This window comes from Salvelinus fontinalis, chromosome 3 (assembly GCF_029448725.1).
Source record: "Salvelinus fontinalis isolate EN_2023a chromosome 3, ASM2944872v1, whole genome shotgun sequence".
NCBI classification, from domain to species: Eukaryota; Metazoa; Chordata; class Actinopteri; order Salmoniformes; family Salmonidae; genus Salvelinus; species Salvelinus fontinalis.
The window spans coordinates 37,923,636-37,948,018 of NC_074667.1; the positions used below are offsets into that span (position 1 = coordinate 37,923,636).

Sequence of the window (24,383 nt, forward strand, 5' to 3'; positions counted from 1 at the left end):
TGATTTTCAAAAGGTTAAGACCGGAGTCTGTAACCTGATGACACAGTATGAGAGTAGGGCCCTAAGGAACAGGGTGACATTTGGGACAAACACAAAGCAAAAATGTATATTTTTGGACTTCACTCATGCAATGACAAAACAATATTGCCACACTAGTTTGATTCAGTAAATACAATGCAGTGTTTAAAATGTTTATTCTCGTACATGTTTGCAATGACACATTCACGACAGTAAACCGGTATGTATATATTCCTGCTCACACCAGCCAACTTCCTTCACCTTTTCACTGGTTTTCAAAAGAGCTGTTATGTTTAAGCAGCGTATTACAATTTCAGCATTGTCATGCGAGGCGCTTACATTTATTTATGACACAGCATACACACAAAAGTTTAATAACGTATACATTTTGAGTATGAGCCATGTACTATTGTCTGTCCACTAAACCAACAACCTGCCTTGTTCCAAATTAAAGTGTTCATGTTACTTTTACTTTGCAGAGAAGGAAAACCTCAACACTGAGAAGGCACTGGAATTTTAGTTAGGCCTGAAATTTATTTTTGGGGACATGAAGATAGGGGACTGTCAAAGTAGGACTGGTGAAGAGTCAAACACGCACCCTGAAACATCTTAACACAGACGTTCGGTACAAGACCACAGAACTACTGAGCACGGCACAAACATTTAAAATACACGGACAGGCGAAAATCATTGCAAGCACAGGACCCAGAACAACTATATCAAAAAGGCCAAAACGTGTACTTTATTTTCTTTAACTTTTGATCAGACATCTACTAAATCAGTAATTCAGTGTCTCACACCCAACTTATTTGTTACTATGTCACCTGCACCCCCTAAAAACACATGTTCCAGTTGCAAAATGCTAGAACAATCAAAACAGTAAAATAGAAAAAAACTATTCCTGTAATAACTTCAGGAAACCTGCAAAAAAAACAACATTTTTAGACATCAAAAATGATTTTACACATGGGAGATTTAAAAACAAAAGTCAGTGCATTTAATTCCACAACACCACTACCTGTTTGTAGTTTAGCCATTAAATGGATGTAAAAATATAAAAATCAGAACAGGCCCAGTGATTACATAGATAACATGTTACTGCACTGCTAGCACCCAGGCAATGCACAGAATTCTCACTTTAGCCAAGTCTCAAATCAGATATTGTATACTCAACTATTACATCAAACATTTAAGGGGGGAAAAAAAGCAACAACAAAAAAGATACATTAGTTGCAATACATTTAAAAATGTCAAACTGCAGAACTCTAAAAACATTTAATCTAAATGTGCTCACTAATACAGCAGATCAGAAAGAGAAAAAATTAAATCGAAACAGTCATCTAACACAACCCAGACTAAAGACTAGCCTGCTAGGCGCAAAATCGGTACAAGAACATTCAAACCACTTATGAAAAGTGGACTCATCTCAAACAGGACTACATTCATCAAGCCATGACTGGCCAATCCTGTTTCAGCAACATTCCATCTCCACTTCCCAAACAGATTTGAGTAAGTTCCCAAAATTGTATTTTTTCTTGCTTGACTTTGGTCCAGATGTTCAATCCAGTCACACAAAAGGCTGAATTATGAGTTTTGTATAAGAGCATTGAGAGAACAGATATTAAGATTGATGCCCCCCACATCTAGTCAACGCTAACATTTATATTCAAGACATCACTCAAGAAGGGGTTCTTAAACTCTCAGCCTGGAACCCAAATTAGATCGTGTTTTTCTTGTACCCACGCTCATGAAAAGATGCACTATTTTGGGGGCCCTAAGCATAATTAGGTTAGGTGAGAACTAATTTACCAATCTAAAAAGTGTTTACTGACATGGCTAAGAGTGACTGACAAGGGAAAAACTGCTTATGCACAACCAAATGTCTAAATTGTACCTTCTGTAATCTACTATTCTAACTCTAAACAGTAAATTGAGACCACCTGAGTTCCTAAAATGTTTTACAAAATAAAATACAAATAAGTGACATGTCGCGACCCACATGAGAACGACAAAACGCTCTAGTTTCCTTTTAGAGATCAATGGACATGTACACAACTCAAACATAATTGGATATGCATTAAAATATTCAAATCTAAGAGAAAATCTAAAATTGAAATGTACGAGAAAAAATAACCATCTAATCCTGACGCAATCAGCCTACCATACAGTGATCGACGTCATTAGCACTCCACCCAAAAGTCTCCAGAAAACTTGTTTGTTTTGGGACCGAGGTACCATTTCATTTTAACTTGAGAAAATATGTTCCTCATACGCTAGGAACGTGTTTTCTGGCCTCAAATGTTAGCCAGCTAGCTAATATTTAGGGAAACAATGTTTGGCTAGTGTTGTTAAGCCGTTTGCAATCCCCTTAGCGTTGCTTGGTAGCTACAGCCATCAGTTGTGTTGTCATACTTATACTCCACCGTTCGTAGAACGCATACTATCATTTTAATATAGCGCGGGAAAGGGCATACAGACACCAGACATTTAACATGTAGATGCATGACGCGTTCGGAAATCCATGATTAGGACTATGATCACAATACTAAGACAGAATGAACTATTAAGTCTAGACACGGCCTTAAGAGAACATGATAATTGAGTGTTCACTTACTTCAGAATTCAGGCCTATTTTTGCCATTTTAAAAGAGCAAGTTGGAATACATCGAATACAAGAGACCAGTTTCATGCTTGGGATAACATTGCACTAAATCTGCCGTTACTACTCTGAAATACCATCTAGCCTACTCTACATGATACAACCAACCAAAATGCATGAAAGACTACCCGGGAGCCTGTTGCACAGATATGGTAATAAAGCATGTTGAACTGACCAGATATCTGGGGTGGAAGGTTTCTATCTGTGCAACAAGATAGAAACAAGAAATAAAGAAAAATAAATAAAATAAAAGTTTGTCAATGCATTTGACCACGTAGGTTGGGGAATACAATTGTAAAGATAAATACAATAGGTACAGCATCTATGCAAGCCAAAAAAACAAAAAAAATTGCTCTTCTTAAATGGTTATGTACCAAACTAGAATTCATGAAAAGCCAGCCAGTTACATACACCATTAGTGTCTAGGATGCGAGTCTCAATAACTGAACGCCTAAACTAAGGGAAGACTACTCCCTCTATGAGCCTTGACCCGTGGTCCCATGTGGCTCAGTTGGTAGAGCATGGCGCTTGCAACGCCAGGGTTGTGGGTTCATTTCCCACGGGGGGCCCAGGGTTCACTTCCCACGGGGGGACCAGGATGAATATGTATGAACTTTCCAATTTGTAAGTCGCTCTGGATAAGAGCGTCTGCTAAATGACGTAAATGTAAATGTAACATAAACAGCCAAACATTTAACCATCTGTATGGAAGTGTGAGTAAATGAAGATAAAAATAACAATTCAGTTACATTAGTCTGACTATACAAACACTTCCCCAAATTTGCACTGCTCAAGTATTCATGCACTATTATTGTAAAGTTTTCAATGTTGTACTTATGCAAGGGTGGACCAAAATTTTCCGTCAACCATGAAAAGAAATGCATTGATTTTAATTCACATTTCCGCACTGGTAAAAAAAATTATTCCAGACTAAAAGCAGACACGTCTAAGACGGTTTCTTCACCTAAATGAATGTTCAGCTTGACAGGCTTCCAGAACAACTGCTGAACCATGTGGCCATCTTTTGCTTCCAACCTTCATAAAAGCACATTTCCACACAGTTAATGAACAATAACTTACTAACCCCCCCCCTCAATATCATTTTTTATAAGGAAGTAGTATCAACTCAAAGTTGTCATAACGGTGGATATCCACATCTTTTGCTTTGTTGCATATAAATCAGATATGCTAAAAGCTCACCTGTTGTTTCTTATTTTGCAACTACTGGTATTTTTGACATACAAGGCTTTACTTACCATACATTTGTCCCCCCTCCCCCAAACCCCACTTTCACATAAAAATAAAATTCATAGATTTAACGGAGGGCCCATTCTTCAAGCTAACCAAGGTGAGGCCGCATGTCAGCATCACACTGTTCTTTAAAACAAGTCCATCAGTTTGTGTTTTGTGACACTCATGTTCACCCCCACTTAAAATGATTACCGCTTTCAGTGTTTTCCCAAACAAAGGTCGGTGTCTGTCCGACTGAGCTCTAGGAGGGTCTTCTAGATTAAGAACGCACATGTTCTTTCATCCAATAATATATATTCATATATTTCTGTCTTTACATATATAGATCTGTTTGTTTTCCTGTTAGTCTGTTGGTTGTGGTTTAAACTACTTCGGCGACCGGGGTGGAATGTTCTGTTCCTTCCCACTCCGTCTAGCCCAGCCGTGGGGGGAGATCCGTCGTCTCATAGAGGCACCCCGCTGCTGATCCCGGTACTTTAGGCCCATCCCTCCGGATCGGGCAGGGCCGTTACCAGAACGGTATGTGCCCAGGGGGTCACGAAGGGGAAGGCCTTCTCCAGACCCCTCAAGTTTCTCTGGCCTATCGCCATTGCTGCTGCTGGAGGCGGCAGGCTCGTCGGCCTTGTTAACCCGACGCTCCTGCAGGGGTTGGCTGGCAGAGGCGATGGGAGAGTTGGGGGGGGTGCTGGGGGCCAGGAGCTGGGTGGCTGGCCGCTTGCACATCTCAGCATAGCTCAGCTTCCTTGGCTCCTGGTTGGATGGTGAAATAGACAGGAAACAGAATAGGGGGAGGAGAGAAAGAATAGGCATAACAGCTTTTGGTTTACCTCTTTTTAACCAGATATGTTAATTCAAATTATATCCAATGCATTATCTATCTAGTGAAATCAGCCAGGTAGTGAGTGAAGTCTTACTGGTGCGGTAGAAGGGGCAGCGGGGACTGGTGTTGTCGTGGAGATGGACTGACTGCTGGTGAGGATAGGGGTGGGTTTGGTAGCAGCAGCGGGCTGTGATGGGGTTGGCAAAGAAGAGGGTGGCGTGGGGGTTCTAGCAGCCTCCCTTAGGGCATGAGGCTCAGGCTTCTCCACCGGGTGAGCAACACTGCACAGACAGAAGAAAAGATTTCTATTAAGGTTTATTTACAACATTTAAATATCTTAAAAATCCCTACAGCACATCTTTGTGACCGTTAACCAGAGGAAGACTATACCTTGGAACAGGGGGCTCCACAACTAGAGGGGTGGGGGGTTTGAGGGCTGGCATGACAGGACTGGGCACGCTCACAGTTTCCTCCTGGGTACTAACAGGAGGGGCCACAGACTCCTTATTCACCTCAGGCTGGAAATTAGATGGGACAGTTGACTTGGAGGGGGAAAAAACATGGCATTTGGTTGAAACCACAATGAGAGAGTGATTACATTTTAGTCATTTAGGTGACGTGCTTATACAGAGCGACACTACAGGAGCACATTAGGGTTCAAATCAAATTGTATTTGTCACATGCACCGAATACAACAGGTGTAGTAGACCTTAGTGAAATTCTTAGATACAAGCCTTTAACCAACAATGGAGTTAAGAATTATTTTTAGAAAAAAGAAAGCAAATAAAGAGCAGCAGTAAAATAAGTAGCAAGGCTATATACAGGGGTACCAGTTGGCACAGAGTCAATGTGCGGGGGCACAGGTTAGTTGAGGTAATATGTACATGTAGCTAGAGTTAAAGCGACTATGCATAGATAACAGAGAGTACCAGCAATGCAAATAGTCTGGGTAGCCATTTGTTAAGATGTTCAGGATGGCTTGGTGGGGGGGGTGGGGGGGTAGAAGCTGTTAAGAAGCCTTTAGGACCTAGACTTGGCCCTCTGGTACCGGATAAGTGCCTTGCCCAAGAGCATAGACAATTTCACCTAGTCGGCTCAAAATTAAACCTAATTTGGACGCCTTTCCTTCCAGTTCTCTGCTGCCTGCGACTGGAACGAATTGCAAAAATCTCTGAAGTTCGAGACCTTTATCTCCCTCAACAACTTTAAAAATCTGCTATCCGAGCAGCTAACCGATCGCTGCAGCTGTACATAGTCCATCTGTAAACTACCCACCCAATTTACCCACCTCACCCCCCATACTGCTTTTATTTATTTACTTTTCTGCTCTTTTGCACACCAGTATCTCTTCTTGCACATGATCATCTGATGATTTATCACTCCAGTGTTAATCTGCTAAATTGTAATTATTCGATTTATTGCCTACCTCATGCCTTTTGCACACATTGTATATAGATTCTCTTTTTTCTACCATGTTATTGACTTGTTTATTGTTTACTCCATGTGGAACTCTGTGTTGTTGTCTGTTCACACTGCTATGCTTTATCTTGGCCAGGTCGCAGTTGCAAATGAGAACTTGTTCTCAACTAGCCTACCTGGTTAAATAAAGGTGAAATAAAAAAATAAAAAAAACAGCAAACTTTCATTACTGGCCCAACGCTCTTAACCACTAGGCTACCTGCCGGATGTAAGAGTTGGGGTTAAGTGGCCTTACCAGGAAAAACAATTATAACCAGTTAGTAAGCCTATTTGTTTGTGTCAAGAAAAAAGAAAAAAACTAAGTGCAATAGCGTTAGAGTTTCTCCTTACTTTATCACTGGTCACCACCTTAACACCCCACACCACGTCAGACATACGCGTCTCCAGCACGGGCTCTTCTCCCTGCATGCTGACCGCACACCCAGGCAACGGAGGGAAGTTGGAGGTTGCCAAGTCAAACTTGGGCTGCGGAACCTTAACCTCGCTCAGAGGGATGGGCCTCTGTAAACCCACACATGAAACATGTTTTTAGCTTCAATCCAACTGCACTTGGGGTCAGATAGGGTGTAGAATACACAGACAGAAGTGGAAAAGAAAAACTTAACTGACCATGAGCCGCTCGTCCTCTCTCCTTCTGCGCATCCCTCGGTAGCTGCCTCTCCTACAAACATTATCACCAAGATGAGCATAAGAAGCCAAAGAGTAAAAGGCATTGTTGCTGTTCTGGGAAGGCTTTGTATGGCCAAAAAAGACATGTTTGAACCCTCAGATCTCATAATCTTACAGCTCATCGGGTCAAGTGTATAGACGAGTGACCTTGGGGGGGGGGGGGTAGAAAAGAGTTTGAGCGAAAGAAAGGGAGGAGAGTGAAACCCAAAAGTCTTCATCCTACAACTTGGAAGTACCTCTATGCGCATTGATTTGTCATCATAGGGTCAAAGCAATCTGGTAAAGCCCAACTGTGATATGATAGCATTTCATGTATGAGCATGTTGTGGGTGTGTCCATTCGTTGTCTGTGGAGACTGACCTGCTTCTGCCAGCAATGCCCAGGTCACCGTTAGAACTCCCTTCTGAAGCCAGTGGGAGGGTGTCCCTGAGGCAGTAAGAGGTGAGAGCAGGGCCAGGTTCAGGGGTGCTAACCAGGGGAGCCCCAGTCATGCGGGGTGGCTGAGGGCTGGAGGGGCCAGACAGGCCATCCACCAGGAGTGGTACGGGGGTCACAGATGAAGGTAGGGTTTCGTCACATGGCTGGGGCTGGCTCTTCACATGGTTCCTGAAGAAGGGAATCAGTCATAACTGGATCTCATTCCCACCAGGCATAACTGCTAGCTATCCCTCAGTCTAAAAATACCATAACTTGATCACAAAACAGCTAGAGCTGTTCCAGTAAGATTCATGCAGATATGGAGAGGATAAGGACATTAAACATTAAGATGGTGAATATTTTAACTATGCTACTGTATAGAATACTAAGGGAAGGGTTTTTGTTTGCTAAGCACAAGCTGATGTTAATGAACTTTCTGCATCTTGTAGTCAAAGTGCAAACTTGAATTTAATCCCTGAGCTCTCGGTTTCATATACCGTCATTTGTGAGTTACGCTAGCTTTCTCAAATATCAGTTGAGGGTTGCCACAGTTCAAGGACACTACACTGTAGCATTAAAATGGATAGTTTCAAGTTGCATTATCTAGCTTGCTAACGTGCATGTTTTAGAATGAGAATGATTGAAATGGAGGCAGGGGGAGCATCAACTGATAACGTGATTGATAACTGTTTATACCTGAAGGCATTGATAACATTCTTTCTGGAATAGAGGGGGACACTGTGGGACAGGGGGAAGTAAAAGGCAACAAGTTATTCATGACAGCAGACCCCACATAACAACAAATATAATTTGTCTTATTTCGTTCAGGAACATAAATCATATATGTACTAAATCACATTGTCTGCTCAATTACAACAACCACCCCAGTGCTAGTCAACCTGGCTTTTTTTATTTTATTTAAAAAGAATGTCAGAACGTATCTAAATTTGTAAGGCTGTGGAAGAATTCAAATGGTCCACTTTTGATGGCCAAACACCTGTTTGAACCCTCAGATCTCATAATCTTAACGCTCATCGGGTCAAGTGTAAAGACTAGTGACTTTGGGGCGCGAGAGAGTTGGTAAGAAAAGTAAGAGGGAGGGAGGAGAAAGAAACCCAAAAGCCTTCATCTCACAGCTTGAAGCACCTCTATGCGCATCAATTTGTCATCATTGGGTCAAAGCCATTTGATAAAGGATCAAGTTGAAGCCGGATGGGGGTTCTTGCCCTGAGAGGAAACACCTACCGGTTGCTGTTGAAGGGCGATCGTCCGAGGCCCAGGGGACTGGTGCCAGTCTTGTAGTTCCCAGGGGTGCTGAAGCCATTCACAAAGCCACTGTTGGGGAACGGGGCCTGGATGAAAGAGAGAAGAAAACAAAATTGCCACCCACGATCACTCAGTGTAGCCAGTCAATGACAAAGGTTAATCACCTCAGTTATGCCACAGCTCTTACAGGAACAGCTGATCCTGACAGTGCTACATTACTAAATGTCATGACCACTCGGACCCCAGATTGCAAGGTTAAGGGTGTGTGTGTTACAGCTGACACATGGTATTCATACAAGTCTGAACAGGACAAGTGGCTTGTCTCACAGCCTGAAACCCCTCTATGCACTTCGACCTGTCATCACTGTGTCACATGTCTCTATTTTAAGAAAGGAGCCATTTGCTGAAAACTGGACTCAATTTGATCTCTTTGTTCAGAGCTGAGTGGATACAAGTAAACCAACACTATTGTTCCAATGATAAGCAACCGCCACACTCTCCATTACATGATCTGGATGGGCTGGTCATCCTAGAACTTATAACCAAGTGTAATACAATATAAGTTAGTCACTTTAACCCCCATGTACAAATTACCTTGCTACCCCCTGTATATAGCCTCGGTATTCTTATGTAATTCTATTGTGTTCATTTTAGGAAATATTTTCTTAACTCCATTTCTTGAACTGCATTATTGGCTAAGAACTCATAAGTAAGCATTTCACTGTAAGGTTTACTACACCTGTTGTATTTGGCACATGGGACAAATAAAATTTGATTTGAACAGGGAACCACAATCATCTGGGCCTTACCAGTGGGGTCTCGAAGTAAGGGGCAGGCGATGGGTTCCAGGTGGGGGGCACCAGGGGGTAGAGAGGGTACTGCTGCTGGGGGCTGAACACTTGCTGCATGTAGAGGTGTGTAGAGGTGTACTGGGACTGAGACTGGCCCTGCTGGCTGTACACACTGGAGTCCAGTACGCTACGGTAGCCATTCTTTGCGAAGAATGTGTTGATGGCCTTGATACGAGCCTGGATAAAGGAAAAGAGAGCGAGAGACAGAAGGTGGGGACGGGAGATGTGTGTGTGTGTGTGTGTGTGTGTGTGTAGAGGAATGCAAAGAGGGTGGGAATGGAGTACGAACACATGACATGTTAGCACATTAATACTCAGTACAACATGCAGTCCATTGAATAAACAAATTCAAGATTAAAATACTCTTCACGTGATTGTGTCCCCACTGCCATTTACAGAGAGAAGGAAATGGAGGCTATGCTCCTTGTTCCCCTCAGAATTCAATCATTAGGTCAGTCACACTGTGCTGACAGAGTGAGGAAGAGATGGAGGGGGGGGATGAAAAAAAAAGGGGAGAAAAGGTCAGAGAGGAGGAGACGAGAGAGATTTAGAGAGCCGAAGAGGATTCCTACACAGTCACAGTGCTCCTGGGTCCTTCCAAGCAAAATAATGATCAACACTGTGGGCTTCGCTTTTGCCAGAGTTTAATGCATTAAGCTACTTGATTTAGAGCACTAAATCAAATTTTCTAAGGTCAATGGATGACTTCGAAATTCACATTGTCAGTCGCTCTTAAATTAAGTAGGATCAAAAATAACTACTGCTAAAGAGTGGTTGAATGAAATGTGGACAATGTCATAACTTCTTGAATGTGGGAGGTGGAATTCAGACTAATAGAACAGCGGGAGAGAGAAATTGCTTGCAGTCTGTCTGGCCTCACCTTCCTTATGCAGGCACAAACTCAAGGTGACATTGCTGTTGTGTAGCCACAAGCTCCCATCAATGACACAGCAACCCCCTCTAAAACTCACTGACTTGACCTTATAACAGCTGACTGCAGAACAGTGAGGGAGGTACAGTACTGCAGTCCCCCAACTCCTATCAGCTGATATCAGAGCTGTACAATTGACTTGTTAAGCATTGCCTCCCCTTGACTAAATGAAATCTGATCAAAGAAAAGCTTGTCTTACGTGAGAAAAGAAATGTAAAATGTACTAACCATGATGGGTTTTCCCTGAAATATTTTCACTTCTTCCCTTAGATATCTGTGGGCCTGAGGAATGAGAAGCGAGAATGAAAGTACATTTACAGTTGAGTAATTTAGCAGACGCTCTTATCTAGAGCGACTTAACTAATGAGTGCATACATTTTCTCCCCGCAAAACGCAAAAAAAACCAATGTGAACTTATTTTCACTGACTACGGATAGTTGTGAATAGGGCTGGGAATGGCCAGGGACATCACGATACTTGAGTGTCGATACGCTATGTATCAATTCTATATGCACTGTGATTCTATACTGCGATTTTACGTTCCAAACGTATGTAATCACGCGAGAGCATGAGAAAATTAGTTTTGATCACTCATGGAAATAAAGTGCTGAAAACATGTTGGCACACTATTTCAAAACTAGAAGACGCTATAGGATGAAAAACCAGTGTTTCAGCACGGGTAGTGCTGACAGGTGTGATAGAAAATTACACATTTACCTGATTTGTTTGATATTAATAGTTCGCAATTAATACTTAACAAATAGGAGGATATTTCTGTCCTGTTAGTGTCTGTATTTAGTGTCTCCACTTTAGTTCCCTGCAGCTAATCTAGGTGTATGGTCACTAGAGATGGCTTGAGCTGACAAATAAGTTAGACTGCATTGCATAGACAAGATGTGGTGGGTGTAACCGAGAGATAGCCAGGAGGAGTTTAGAACAATTCCTCATGGTCTCTAAATCGTTCTTCCATCTGGGAAACTAAGCCAGGGTGGGGTTAAGACAACAACCCACGTGCAGATAACAGAATGAACCCAGAGTGGTTTATAATGCTCCTTGGTCTGCATGGGGAGGGGGGCGGGGGGTGAACCAACCATGACTGAGCATTGATTAGTCAGATATACATTTTAAAAATCCTCTCACTGTCAACTGCGTTTATTTTCAGCAAACTTGTCATTTGTAAATATTTGTATGAACACAAGATTCAGACGTGACTAACAGAAATAGAATAATGTGTCCCTGAACAAAGGGGCGGGGTCAAAAGTCAGTATCTGGTGTGGTCACTAGCTGCATTAAGTACTGCAGTGCATCTCCTCCTCATGGACTGCACAAGATTTGCCAGTTCTTTGCTGTGAGATGTTGCCCCCACACTTCAACCAAGGCATCTGCAAGTTACCGGACATTTCTGGGGGGGGCTCTCACCCTCCGATCCAACAGGTCCCAGACGTGCTCAATGGGATTGAGACCCGGGCTCTTCACTGGCCAAGGCAGAACACTGACATTCCTGTCTTGCAGGAAATCACGCACAGAACGAGCAGTATGGCTGGTGGCATTGTCATGCTGGAGGGTCATGTCAGGATGAGCCTGCAGGATAGGTAACACGAGGGAGGATGTCTTCCCTGTGACGCAACCTGCCTAACAGGCCTACAAGCCTCCAGTCCAGCCTCTCAGCCTATTGCGGACAGTCTGAGCACTGATGGAGGTATTGTGCGTTCCTGGTGTAACTTGGGCAGTTGTTACCATCCTGTACCTGTCCAGCAGGTGTGTTCAGATGTACCGATCCTGTGCAGGCGTTGTTACACGTGGTCTGCCACTGCGAGGACGATCAGCTGTCCGTCCTGTCTCCCCGTAGCGCCGTCTTAGGCATCTCACAGTACGGACATGGTAATTCATTGCCCTGGCCCCATCTGCAGTCCTCATGCCTCCTTGCAACATGCCTAAGACACGTTCACGCAGATGAGCAGGGACCCTGGGCATATTTCTTTTGGTGTTTTTCAGAGTCAGTAGACAGGCCTCGTGTCCTTAGGTTTCATAATTGTGACCATAATTGCTTACCGTCTGTAAGCTGTTAGTGTCTTAACGACCGTTCCACAGGTGCATGTTCATGCATTGTTTATGGTTCATTGAACAGAACAAGCACGGGAAAGCGTTTAAACCCTTTACAATGCAGAGCTGTGAAGTTATTTAAATTTTTATGAATTATCTTTGAAAGACAGGGTCCTGGAAAAAGGGGACGGTTCTTTTTTGCTGATATACATCTTAGTACTCTGCATTTGTGTGTAAAGGTTTATGGGGGGGGGGGGGGGTTAAAGATAATTGTATGAAGAAATTACAAAATCTCTCAGTACTGAATTCCCACGACACTAGCTAACACTACCTAGCAACAACGATACTGGAGTTAAAGCACCGTTATGATTCACAATACTATTGGGATATGTAACTATCGATTTTTCCCCATCACTAGTTAAGAATGTGAAACGCTACCTGCTGTGCATCAGTGTCCGACCGGAACGTGATGTACCAGTTGTTGTTGGCAGCAAATTCAACACTAAGCACTTCGGGGCAGTTTTCATTCTTAAAGAGGGTCTCCACTTCCTGAAGGAAAAGGAAATAGAGGGAAGATGAGGGTTTACAGTTCTACAACAAAATAACTCATAATGTAATGAGCGAATGGCTACAAAGGTTAATTGTAAAAACATGAATTCTCCCATTTGGTTACCTCCACCGGTGTTGTCTCGGGCACCTCCCTCAGAATGATGATGCAGCGCTTGTGGTTGGGCCGAACCTTTTTCCCACTCTCGTCAACTTGTACCATGGGCGAGGCTGAAACCACACATCAACCAGGGGTCTCATTAACGCAGGATTTTGCATTTTTCAAGCCGGAAAGGAGAAGTCAAACGCAGAAAAAATAAATACAGTTAGGGTTCACGCCAAATCATGACTGCAAAGGGACTAATTTCACACTTCATACAATGGCAATGGAGTTGCACTTCTCCACCCGGATGAAATATCTTTATTCTCATCATTGGATCACCAGCACTCTGATGTGAAGGCTATTTTTCTCCGGTATTTCTCCATTTCTTAGGTAGCCAGTTAAAATGCAAGATTTATGTTCTGCTTGAAGTTAGGAAAATATAGCTGGCTGCATTCTATGATAAACATTAGAAATATGATAGACATGCATCATTTTTGCAATAAACACCTTGCTTTTTAATTCTAAGACAATTTGGCAGCAGACTTCTGAAAGCTAATGCGACCCCTGAACAACATGTCAACAGAAATATCATCCACTAAGATTTACTAGAGCCTTTCCCAATAATGACACCGAGGACCATTTTCTCTTCTTTGAGTTTGCGCCCGAAGCCAGGTTCATGGCATACCTACCCAAAGTGCTTGAAAATCCACCATTTAAGTTTAACTTTCAACTAGATCAAGAAATTCCAAATGCAATTTCCTCACCTACTTAATGCTACTCCCATTACAGTGGCTTGCGAAAGTATTCACCCCCCTCTCCATTTTTCCTATTTTGCTGCCTTACAACCTGGAATTTAAATTGATTTTTTTTTTTTGGGGGGGGGGGGGTTCTATCATTTGATGTACTCAACATGCCTACCACTTTGAAGATGAAAAATATGTTTGTTTAACAAGAAAAAGAAAACAAACTTGTGTGCATAACTATTCACCCCCGCAAGGTCAATATTTTGTAGAGCCACGTTTTGCAGCAATTACAGCTGCAAGTCTCTTGGGGTGTCTCTAAGCTTAGCACATCTAGCCACTGGGATTTTTGCCCATTCAAGACAAAAATGCTACAGCTCCTTCAAGTTGGATGGGTTCTGCAGGTGTACAGCAATCTTTAAGTCATACCACAGATTCTCAATTGGATTGAGGTCTGGGCTTTGACTATGCCATTCCAAGACATTTAAATATTGCCCCTTAACCCACTCGAGTGTCGCTTTAGCAGTATGCTTAGGGTCATTGTACTGCTGGAAAGTGAACCTCCGGCCCAGTCTCAAATCTCTGGAAGACTGAAACAGGTTTCCCTCAAGAACTCCCCTGTATTTAGCGCCATCCATCATTCCTTCAATTCTGACCAGTTTCCCAATGCCAATGAAAAACATCCCCACAGCATGATGCTGCCACCACCATGCTTCACTGTGGGGATGGTATTCTCAGGGGGATGAGAAGTGTTGGGTTTGCCCTAGACACAGCGTTTTCCTTGATGGCCAAAAAGCTCAATTTTAGTCTCATCTGACCAGAGTACCTTCTTCCATATGTTTGGGGAGTCTCCCATATGCCTTTTGGCGAACACCAAACATGTTTGCTTATTTCTCTCTAAGCAATGGCTTTTTTCTGGCCACTCTTCCGTAAAGCCCAGCTCTGTGGAGTGTACAGCTTAAAGTCGTCCTATGGACAGATACTACAATCTCCGCTGTGGAGCTTTGCAGCTCCTTCAGGATTATCTTTTGTCTTTTTGTTCCCCCTCTGATTAATGCGCTTCTTGCCTGGTCCATGAGTTTGTGGGCGGCCCTCTAGGCAGGTTTGTTGTGGTGCATATTCATTCCATGTTTTAATAATGGATTTAATGGTGCTCCGTGCGATGGCCAAAGTTGCAGATATTTTTTTATAACCCAACCCTGATCTGTACTTCTCCACAACTTTGTCCCTGACCTGTTTAGAGAGCTCCTTGGTCTTCATGGTACCACTTGCTTGGTGGTGCCCCTTGCTTTGTGGTGTTGCAGACTCTGGGGCTTTTCAGAAGAGGTGTGTATATATACACTCTGAAATACTTATAAAGTCCACCTGTGTGCAATCTAACTAATGTGACTTCTGAAGGTAATTGATTGCATCAGATCTTATTTAGGAGCTTCAAAGCAAAGTAGGTGAATACATATGTACACACCACTTCCCGTATTTATTTTTTAAAACAAGTTCTTTTTTAATTTCACTTCCCCAATTTGGACTATTTTGTGTATGTCTGTTTAATAAAATCCAAATTAAAAGCTATTTAAATTACAGGTTGTAATGCAACAAAATAGAAAAAACACCAAGGGGGATGAATACTTTTGCAAGGCAATATTATCTTGTTGTTTTAAGTTTGACTACCACAATTGGCAATATCATCTCTATACAATTATAAATTAATCTACTCGTGGCGTTACAGCCATCACATTGTTACTTCTACCACTAATCTCGTTCCCAGCCGTGTATCAACAACATCTGGTAAGAGCCTTTACAACTTGTATGCTTAGTGTTCTTAGGCTGGCTAAAAATCCTGCAATCTGAGCTTGTTTCAGACCATTCTTGTAGCAGGCTACAGCTATAAGCCTATCCAGACAAGCTATTTCCTCAGTTCTCCCCACTCCCACAGGTTTAAAAACGTGGGTTTGTACCTCGTAGCACCTCCAGAATCAGGTCCATGTCAGTGGTAAGGACCTTGACGCCCTCCATGCTGGCGATGGTCCAGATGGGGACAAACTGGTCACTGTCCATCTGGGACATCAGGTACAAGTCCTTGGACAGATTCTCTCTGAAGAGACAGCAACACGGCATGAGAAACAAACAAGTTGTCTGTTACAGCCTATGGGGCGCGAAGATATCAAAATCACACATTCATATGGCCATGTTTCTTTTCCTTGTTCCCCTCAGATCTCATAATCTCACAGCCATTAGGTCAGTCGCACTGTGCTGACGGAACTAGGGGGAGAGAGAGGAAGAGGTGTAGCAGGAGTAGGAAAGTTAGAGTGAATAGATTGAGAGATATGAAGAGGATAGCCCTCCAGTCACAGCGCTCCTGGGTTCTTCCAAGCGCGATGCTGATCATCACCGGGGGTACAAATCCAAGGTCTACTCGATACACTACCACACCATGTAGAATTTCTTAGTTAAAATGAGACATTTCAATTCTGACTATTTAAGTTATAACAAGCTCTTTTGAGAGCTTTTGGCTCTCAAAAGCAGTTACACACTCACCTGGAGAAGCAGAACTCCAGCTGCTTCTTCAGAGACTCTCTCATGCTCACCTCTGAGAGGGGCTGCTTTTCTTCCACTGCACAAACAATTTCAGATCAAAATTCATGTTTGACTCTAGGCTGCAATGCTACAAGTACCAGCCCTTGTGCATAGGAAAAGTTTGCCAAAGCCTTACATCTCGGATCGTTACTGTTGGTAATCGTTATAAAATTAATTGATGTAACACTCAATGACAATACTTGGTTTAAGGCAAAACTGAGAACCGTAATGTATTTAATTCCCTTCAACGCCAGATCAGAGCTTGGCATCTCAAAAGCATCTGACCCAGTGGGAGCTGACCAAAGGACCGCTACTGACCTGCTGACCCAGTCACATGGTCATAGAGGGGGTACCCCAGCTCAGGGGGGTCCATGCCGTTCACTACACCCTCTGTGGGTGCAGGGGCACTGCTGTCCGAGGAGGGGTCTGAGTACCCCGTGCCATACCCCTTAGCCCCAGTAGGAGGGACCTCTGAGTAACCTGGGAGGAAGAGGGGAGAGTCAAGTGGTTGATAATGGAGAAAGAGTTGAACCAGGGAAGCTATGTAATCCAGACTCTTAACAGAGCTTGGTTTTTAGTGCCTCCACAGAGCAGGGTTAGGATGATCTCAGGCCTTGATTAATAGTCCTTCCAAAAAGGGCCATTGTGCCCTCTGAACTCTGCAAATCAAAAGCCTAAAACCACGTGCTGTACACTACATGTACAGAATTTGAGAGAGAAATCTGTTCAAGCTACTGCTCATCTGGTGACAGATCTATGAAGGCCTGTGTATGCATGTAGTGGTGAAATAACTCCAGGGTGCATTTAAATTGGCCCGCACCCTCAGTGACATCAGCAGAGTTAGGGGTCATCTGGAGCAAGTAGGGGCCCTCTAGGCCCTCATCTGGGACTTGGCTCTGGGGCGCAGAGATCTCCTGCCAGACTTTGGCATTGGGGTTCAGGCCTGCTCCCTTTGTGGTTACCTGTGTGATGAAATGCACAAACTCCTTAAGGCTGCTGTAGGTGTCCGGCAAAGTCAAAACATCTATTTAGAGCACATACATTCAGATTCCAAAGTTGCATCATTTAAGACATTCAATGCTGTCTGTCAAACAAATCATATACCATTAACAAACAATCAGCCGTAGGCTACGCAAGTCTATTTGGAGTGAAGCATTACGATTGCATAATTTTCAAATGTTCCACATAAAAACACATTCCAAGGTTTATAGGTAATCATTTTACTATTAGAACAGGGAATGAAATGATTTTTATATATATATATATATATATATATATATATATATATATATATATAAATAAATAGTCCAGCTAATGAATGGACTAAATTTAGAGGCATTATATGTCCTGCCAGCCAGGACTACACAGGTTCTTGTTCTTTAAGATTCTGAAAACAATTGCGACATGTAGCCTACTAGCTACAACGCCATTTAACAAGTTTGATACTCTGCATGCTCACCAATGATCTAAAGCATAACGTTACTCCCCGATTGCAACTATTGATAAACGGTAGTGTGTATTGACAGGAATGCAACGCCGTTGTCAACGGTGGCGTCCTAAAGCCAACATTTTTGTTCCAGACGAACTTTAGACTAGACCCCTATACAGACCAAACATTTCGTCCAAATGTTGTACTGACTCGCTAACTAACCGATTCACCTGATGTAGCCAGCTAATCTAAGACGGTCCTCACTTAAAATATAAAAACAATTTACAATGGGTGGAACTCGACACAGTTCAATTCACAATAGGACAAATACCAAAACTGCAAACTGTGAGAGCATGCTACAGTGAAGGAGCTTTCATTGGTTATGGTAATGTTAGACTCCGACCTCTCCACAAGTCACATGTACCGACACACTTCGTCAGAGACGGAAGTGAGACACCCAACTCGCAGTTTTTTTCCCTGGTTCAATAAACTAAGCAGATCAGACCCGGCTGCTATCGCATTGGTGTCGAGGCGAGTCACTCCCTTAAACCGACCACCCCACCGATGGTAAACGGCGTGAGTGAACTCATTTAGCCACCATCTTTGACTTTGTGCATCACCTCTCATTCGTCTCCACCAAAGACAGTCTCTCAATTGGTCGAAGCGTCGCTTAAATCAATACGCTCGTGCAACTCTTCCGCTACCCAACCTCTGCCGATAGAACGATGAATGAGCACGTTGACAGGCATACATGCCGCTCCAGCAACATGCTGGAGGTGGACCGATTATGATTTTAACGCCGGAGGACCCCAAAAATGATCTGCCTATTTTTTTAATACATAATGACAATTACAATAATACTGAAACAGTTAGTACATAAATAAAATCTATTTAGTCTCAATAAATAATGAAACATGCTCAATTTGGTTTAAAGAATGCAAAAACAGTGTTGGAGAAGTAAAAGTGCAATATGTGCCATGTAAAAAAGCTAACGTTTAAGTTCCTTGCTAAGAACATATGAAAGCTGGTGGTTCAATATTCCCAGTCAAGAAGTTTAGGTTGTAGTTATTATAGGATTTATGACGCGTCGACTATTTCTCTCTATACCGCTTGTATTTCATATACCTTTGACTATCGGATGTTCTTATAAGCACTTTTAGTATTGCCAGCCTCATCTCGGGATTAGATAGCGCTGTTTATGACTTCAAGCCTGTGCATCAAGCATTGCTAAGAGCTTCTGGCAAACGCAGTAAAGTACTGTTTGAATGAATGCGTACAAGCCTGCTGCTGCCTAACACCGCTCAGTCAGACTGCTCTATCAAATCATAGACTTAATATAATAAACAGAAATAAGCCTAGTCATTAATATGGTCAAATCCAGAAACAACTTTTATTCTTTCAATGAAATACGGAACCGTTCCGTATTTTATCAAACGGGTGGCAACCCTAGGTATGAATATTGCTGTTACATTGCACAACCTTCAATGTTCTGTATAATTCTGGCAAATTAGTTCACAGTTCACAAAGAGCCAGGCAGCCCAAACTGTTGCATATACCCTGAATCTGCATGCAATGAACGCAAGAGAAGTGATAATTTCACTTGTTAATATTGCCTGTTAAAGTGAATTTCTTTTAGCTAAATATGCAGTGTTAAAATAAATATACCCATGTATTGATTTTAAGAAAGGCATTGATGTTTAGGTACATTTGTGCAACGACTGTGCTTTTTTCGCGATTGCGCTTTAGTTAAATCATCCCCCGTTTGGTGAAGCAGGCTGTGATTCGATGATAAATTATCAGGCACCGCATTGATTATATGCAACGCAGGACATGCTAGTTAACCTAGTAATATCAACCATGTATAGTTAACCTGTGATTATGTGAAGATTGATTGTTTTTTTATTTATAAGATGAGTTTAATGCTAGCTAGCAACTTACCTTGGCTCCTTGCTGCACTCGCGTAACAGGTGGTCAGCCTGCCACGCAGTTTCCTCGTGGAATGCAATGTAATCGGCATACAAAAATGCAGATTACCAATCGTTATGAACGATTTAAAATCAGACGATTTCAGGTTGTCGACCTCTAGTATACGCTGCAGATTTATAATCCAAAGAACATAATAGAAATCACTGTAGAGCAACCAGGAATAACATAAGTACCTATTTTACAGCATTGGCAGAAACTAGTCTCAGAGCAAAATGTATTTTATGATACTAAGATCCGTGCCACTCCATTTAGTATGATATGTTAGGTTTCATTTAATAGAGCTCGCCACCTTGTAGTCATAAAACCGAGAAATGTTACCTCATTCATTCATGGGGAAAGAATAGGGTTTGGGATAAATACCAAAATAAGGTCTGAGGTTTACACAGGCTTAGGAGATCTTATGCGTTTTGTTCTATGAGCTAAACGTTATGTTAACTGACTGAGATTAATTATTTATTACAAAAATGCTTCAAATTCACAAAAACTGACATTAGCTGGGCAAATTCTCATATAACAAAATGTATAAGATCATGAGGCTGTTTACCACAGGCCTTATTTTTGGCATTTAGCCCAAAACCCTACAAAACCATTTCACCATTGGCTTTGTCCAATGAACAATGGCGGAGTTGGTGCCTACAAATAGATGCCATTACTATTGCTCTATAGCGGGCGTGCAATTTGCAGTACGTATGAAATGAATTCCCATTTGCTGTTGGTAGTGTTAGCTAGGTGGCTAATGCTAACATTAGCTAGGTTAGGTTAAGTTTAGGGTTGGAAGGTTTGGCTAACATACCATGTCCTTGCAAAGAAGCTAAAAAGTAGTAAGTACTTGGAGTTGCAAATTAGCTAAAATGCTGAAGTTGTCCATAACACTCGATCAAATTATCAAAATGTATTTATAAAGCCCTTTTGAAAATCAGCCGATGCCACAAAGTGCTATACAGAAATCCAGCCACCAAATAATGCAGATGTAGAAGCACGGTGGCTAAGAAAGCAACCTCTGGGTTGCTAGACGTTAGCGTTATACACCCACCCAGCTTTAGGTTACTTAAGGAAAAAACTATCGTCTTATCGAACGTAATATATAATACCAAACAGGTCAAATAATGTAAGCTAATGTAACATACTAAAGGAAGTGTAACAGATTTTAGTAACAATGTTTTGCTCTGAGACCAGGCTGCGGAGAAGGTCAGGAAAGCAAAGATGCCACATAAATAGCATCAGTTATGTCAGAGGGCATCAAAACATGATTGAGGGAAGGGTTGAACCAATGATTTATACGCCATTGGGTTAAACAGAATCCTGGTCTGAGAAAGTAGGCCAACGTCTGACTGTGAGCCACAATTCTTAGCCCGCGGAGAGCCAACACAAGTCTTCAGGTCTTAGACAAGGTTACTCAACACAGGAATGTGGTTCACTGAACGACCTTAATCACCACACCCGCATATGACTATCGCAGAGTCGCGGCACCAACTGAGTTTTTAAAAACCTGGGTGTCCTGCATTTCACAAGACTTTTAGCTCAGGGAGCCAACAACTATTTTAGGTCTCAGGCAAAGTTAATCATCACACGAGTAAGGTTCACCGAACCACTTCCATTTTAATATAAGAAAACAATTGGTCCAACTGAAATTGTACTTCCACTGTCAACCCAACCCAACCAAAAGACAGGTTTTGGAGATGTGTGGGATGCTGCCACACTGGGCACCCCGGGAGTTGTGGTGGGTGAAGTGCCTTGCTCAAGGGAACAGCAGCAGGTAAGTGCATCTAGGATTTGATATCAACAACCCTCTGGTTGCCAGGTTATTTCCGCCACACTTCTCCTGTCCACTACACGACGTGCCTAAGACAAATTCAAAATACAATGAGTAGATTTTTGCAAGCAATTCAGACAATGGGTGACATTGAAAGGGGGATACCTAATCAGTTGTTCAACTGAATGCATTTATGCTTCCGCATTTAACCCAACCCCCCTGAATCAGAGGTGCGGGGGCTGCCTTAATCAAAATATACGTAATCAGCACCTGTTGAAGCCCTTTGTTTTGGGTTGGTGATACCTTACCCAAGTACTGAAATTGTAATTGTTCTCACTCCTGGTCCATGATATTGTTAAACATACATATTATTTATAGAGAAGTTAAATATCCCAGTGCCATAGTGAAAAAACTTCAACCTACTGGGTTTCTTGGAGTAAGTATGATTACTTGGCCTTAGTTATTTAACAGCCCAGAGGTGTACTGTCAGGAAAAACTGTCTGGCCTTAGGAATAAGCAACGACAGAAGTGGAAGATTAGCATAGGGGCTAACTACTGAATGCATGACTATCAATCTACCTCAATGAGGCTTGGTGAATAGATGTGAAATGGAAAACAGTATCGGCAATAAAACTGTACAGGGTAGCGGAACATCTCAGCCTATATACACATACTGTAATTGTCATTATTTTCTACGTACGAGCTTGTTCCTCCTAAGGTTTCTTCCTCCCCAACATTCTGGCCACTTTCTAGTAGGTTTAGGCCTAGTAGGTTTTGTAAACTAAACATTACACCAATCAATAATCAGTTGCACCTTCCCCCAATGGGTGAGGGTATCGTTGAACCTAGAGTAAGATACTACCGTCATGAAACGATTATGCAAGAAACCAACCTGGTCTAACATGTCTAAACTAACGTTACTGTTTGCATGAAACATGTTGTAAATTAACGTTACCCAACTAAGTTAGTTGTACCATCGTCTTTGGCTGTACCTACTGGCTAATTTGAAGACTTTGCCTACTGCCTCCTACCCAGGCACCACCAACGAGCTAGCATGAGTTAGCTAACGTTTGTTAGCCATGTTAGCTAGCAACAATCAACTAAGCAAGCCACTGTACCTAGCTAAGTTAACGTTAGATGGGTTACACAATACGTTACACTCGGTCTTTGCTTACACAACGAAGTTACAGTAGCGTTTTATTGGATGAAATGAAGGTACATGAAACGACTAAGCTAAGGCTAACGATACCGCCAGGTGTTTGCTAGCTCGACCAGCTACAAAACTAAGTACTAGTAACGCGGCTAAGCGTTACAACATTGGATCTAACACGTTAGTTAAAGTTGAACTAGTCGACCTACTAGGCTTGTTAACGTTTATTTTGTCGACAAAAAAAACAGTTAGCTAACGTTAGTTACCGTGAAGTGTACTTAGAGGTTACACGCCAGGCGGGCAACTAAGAAACACGCGGCAGAATCTGCCACGGCAAGTGTCGGTCAACCGCAGACTGTTTTATGGAATTGCAGTAATTTTAGCGCAACATGATGATTAGCTTCAAGTTAATGTCACGACAAGTACAATGAAATGTCTTTCTTGCAAGGTCTAAAAATCAACAATGCAGTAATCAATGGGGAACTTGAAATATATAATTTTTTTTTGGGGGGGGGGCAAGTTAGCACAAGGCCCAAACTTACCATTCCGCCTTGATCTTTCGATATTATCTCCCCTTGCTCACGTTCGTCCGATCCCGACTTGACCTCCTTCTGCTGTAGCGCCAGACACTGTTCCGAACTCATCCGGACCGCCCCTGACAATCCAATCCCACCCCCACTCGTCCCCCCAAATCTTCACCAGTCCCCCCCACGTGAAAGCAATCACTCGCTGCTCAACTTGCGACGTTTTGTAACGGATTGCAATCAATGGAGCAAATGGCACAATAAAAAGGTAATAGAATAATCAATCGTCTAGTATTTATTGGTTACAAACCAAAACGTTCTCATGGCGGCATAACGTTACACCTTTCGAAGTTTAGCTAAGCGCCGCTGACAATTCTCCGCGTGTTGATCCAACAGACAACTTGACCTTGTCTCTAGTGGGTCTCATGCTGCTTTCATAACCAAGTGGGATGGTGGTAATGACCAGTTGTAAAGTCGTAAATACGAGTTAGATGCATTCATGTGTTTTGACTCATTGAAACGTTGATTAACTAATGGCAAACAAACTGTGTCAATCATAAACTATAAGTACAGCTATCATGCTGTGTAAACTAATTATAGTCAGAGTTTCTAAACCCAGAGGTGCTACATCGCGAGACTTCTGGGAACTCTTGCGAAACAGACCAAGCAGACCAGGCTCGGATTTGAGAAGTCTGAGAGAATGGACAAATTCTTTCTTAGTTGTTCATTTTTGCCAAATCTAAAGGCACAACCTAGATTCGAGCCACTGTCTTTTAAGTAGTTGAACATGTTATTATTCCAACCTCCTGCAAGTGACACACTGACGCATTTGAATTTATCAAAAAACAGCTTTATAGAGAAGGAGTGCTTTTGATTTGACGGCTTGCGCAGTGTGGCGCGAGACGACCTTAGATCTGATGAAGTGTTTCTGCACATATGAGTTTAGCTAGCCAACGTCACCATGACGTCGCCTACAAGCTTGATCTGGGATATCTATTGGAGAAGCAGTTTCTGTCTAACTTCATACTGTAGTGTCTTTGTTATAGTGTTCAAACTCCATATGAATAGATTGTTTTTTCTAAATAATGTTTTGTTGCATTTAACTGCCAAAAATGCTGTTAGAGGTAATTTCCTTAGTAGGTGATGTCAGAGTTTAGCATGTGAGAGAAGTTGG

The 24,383-nt window shown here is 42.4% G+C and overlaps 1 protein-coding gene across 3 annotated transcripts; it reads right to left on the reverse strand.

Annotated features, from left to right (window-relative positions):
- Window positions 1–177: 177 nt before the first annotated feature.
- On the reverse strand, window positions 178–23,362 carry LOC129847125 (la-related protein 4-like). 3 transcript variants are annotated; one of them, XM_055914939.1, is made up of 17 exons: window positions 23,228–23,362; window positions 17,188–17,329; window positions 16,686–16,847; window positions 16,329–16,404; window positions 15,749–15,885; window positions 13,078–13,181; window positions 12,843–12,953; window positions 10,590–10,643; window positions 9,389–9,607; window positions 8,559–8,665; window positions 8,010–8,051; window positions 7,257–7,502; window positions 6,837–6,888; window positions 6,558–6,728; window positions 5,139–5,266; window positions 4,843–5,029; window positions 178–4,678 (listed from the first exon to the last, which is right to left on the reverse strand). In XM_055914939.1, exons 1-17 carry the CDS (start codon window positions 23,327–23,329, stop codon window positions 4,295–4,297), a joined length of 2,424 nt encoding a protein of 807 aa, XP_055770914.1. In that variant the 5' UTR covers window positions 23,330–23,362; the 3' UTR covers window positions 178–4,294. The 3 variants fall into 3 exon arrangements, with proteins under 3 accessions (XP_055770914.1, XP_055770931.1, XP_055770922.1); XM_055914956.1 differs by lacking the exon at window positions 23,228–23,362 and adding an exon at window positions 19,735–20,454; XM_055914947.1 differs by lacking the exon at window positions 8,010–8,051.
- Between the last annotated feature and the right edge of the window lie 1,021 nt (window positions 23,363–24,383).